This window comes from Lottia gigantea, assembly GCF_000327385.1.
Source record: "Lottia gigantea unplaced genomic scaffold LOTGIsca_619, whole genome shotgun sequence".
NCBI classification, from domain to species: Eukaryota; Metazoa; Mollusca; class Gastropoda; family Lottiidae; genus Lottia; species Lottia gigantea.
This window is the reverse complement of record NW_008710113.1, coordinates 1-2,029: the sequence shown is the minus strand read 5'-3', so window position 1 is coordinate 2,029 and position 2,029 is coordinate 1. Positions and strand designations below refer to the sequence as shown.

The window sequence follows — 2,029 nt, the reverse complement described above, 5'->3', positions numbered from 1 at the left end:
TTAGATTCGGTCCATTGGATGTGATCAGTCTGTAAGGAGTAGTGTTTTCAATATCAGTGATTGTCTCATCAGAGACAATTCCTGTTTCCTGCAGGCTGATCACATCCGATGTTTTATAGTCTTTCAAAATTTGGTGATATTTATGTAGAAAACCTCTACAGATATTTAATGTTGTAAAAATCATTATAAATTGTTGTTAATAATATTACTTGTTTTTTTTTTTTTATGTTGTTTGTTATTATTTATAATGGTTAACGACATCTATTTATTCTTTTTTTGAGTAGCCTTCCCTCTAGTAGTATAGTTCGAGGGATCCATACTGGTACTCGATTCTCTACTCTCAGATGTTTCATGAGTGGCTATCTTGTGTTTTTTATGATCTTCGAGTAGGCTACTCCTGTCCCTATCCCTTTTCCTATCTTTAGAGTTGGATCTGGAGGATAGGGGCGTGTCTTGGAGGGTTGAACGTTTGTCTTTCGGGGCTTTGGGTATTGGCGCTTTGGATGTGCTGGCTATGAGACTCGATCGCTGAGCGATCTCCTCTTTACTTTTATCATAGTCACTTTCCTCTACGTTTTCCCATTCAGCTTCATCCGGTACCCAGCCAGGAGTAGCCGGTGTGTCCAGATTGTTTTTATTGGACTGAATGGGCGTAGAGGTGTTCCTAATAGTTTTGAGGAGATCTCCCACCGATTTGGAAATTTGATTCGGGGCTTTCTTACGAGGATTGTAAACTTGAAAGGCACCCGACCCCTCTTTGTCAGTGATGGGTGAGATAGGGGGTGGTGGTGGTCTAGAAGGGCAGTCCCTGGCAGTATGTCCTTCAACTTGACAGACATAGCACTTCCTATCAGGCTGGGGCTGTCCTTCATATTTTACCCCCAATCTACATCCTTGAATGGTAAGGTTGGATGGTATGGGGTTATCTACCTTTTTAGTGTAAATGAAACAGACTCCGTTGTACATAAATGGATGATCTCTATATGTACAGCGGATGATCTTATTGGCCACACAGTACTGGTTTATTTTCGAGAGGACGTACTTTGTGTCCATCTCGTATGGGACGCCGAAGATGGTGATTCTGGTACCCGGCTGTTGGTTATACTGGGGGAGTCTAGTTGCCCTTTCAATGGTATATCTCACCCCCTTATAGGGATCAGAACCAGTCCCAAATTCAAACCAATTTTCAAAGTTTTTGATGTCGTCCTCCTTAGAGTTACACTTGTAACGTAAACTGAATAATGATTCGAAAATTTTTAGCCTGACTATATGAATGCCGCGCGCGGACCTATGAGAGGCCCTCACATTTGATTTTACGAATTTGACCAAATACCTGATACGTTCAAAATCCTTCTTTCGCGTTGAAATGGGGTTTTGAGCCTAAGACATCTTTCCCAATAGTCAAAATTGGTTAAATTTTCAAAATAAGGCAAGGGGAAAGGTTTTAATTTGACCCACTTCACTAGCTTTATCGCTTGCCATTGTAAACGTATGGCGCGAGCGCGGACCTATGAGAGGCCCTCACATTTCTTAACTTGAAACAGTCGTACGACTGCAGAAAATTCAATAGTAGCCTACACAACAGAATTCAGTGATAGAAAAACGATTTTGGGGCAGTGGGGCAAAAATTTGTAAATTTCATGGGGTTTAGGGTTGATCGGTAGGGTGTAAGGTGTGATTTGTGATAACAGTATACTGAATAGCCTCTACATACACAAAACTCATTTTCAAACGCTATAACTATAGCTATACATCTTTTCAATTTTTCTCTATAGACAAGGGTGTTTGTTGACAGTTTGGGGGTAGGGGGCTGGAGGACATTTTTTCTATTTTTCGCTTTGATTTAGTTGTATGAAAAGACTGTTTTCACTCTTTCGACACACAGCTTATTTGGAGCTGGTGTATTTGGTGACGGCCTTTGTTCCTTCGGAAACGGCGTGCTTGGCGAGCTCACCGGGTAACAGAAGTCGAACGGCAGTTTGGATTTCCCTGCTGGTGATGGTCGATCTTTTGTTGTAGTGAGCGAGTC

General features: G+C 41.6%; 1 protein-coding gene across 1 annotated transcript; it reads right to left on the bottom strand.

The window, feature by feature from the left end:
* Positions 1 to 261: 261 nt before the first annotated feature.
* On the bottom strand, positions 262 to 1,053 carry LOTGIDRAFT_175995 (hypothetical protein; the record flags this gene model as incomplete). The annotated part of the gene is made up of 1 exon (XM_009064334.1): positions 262 to 1,053. One exon carries the CDS (start codon positions 1,051 to 1,053, stop codon positions 262 to 264), a length of 792 nt encoding a protein of 263 aa, XP_009062582.1.
* Between the last annotated feature and the right edge of the window lie 976 nt (positions 1,054 to 2,029).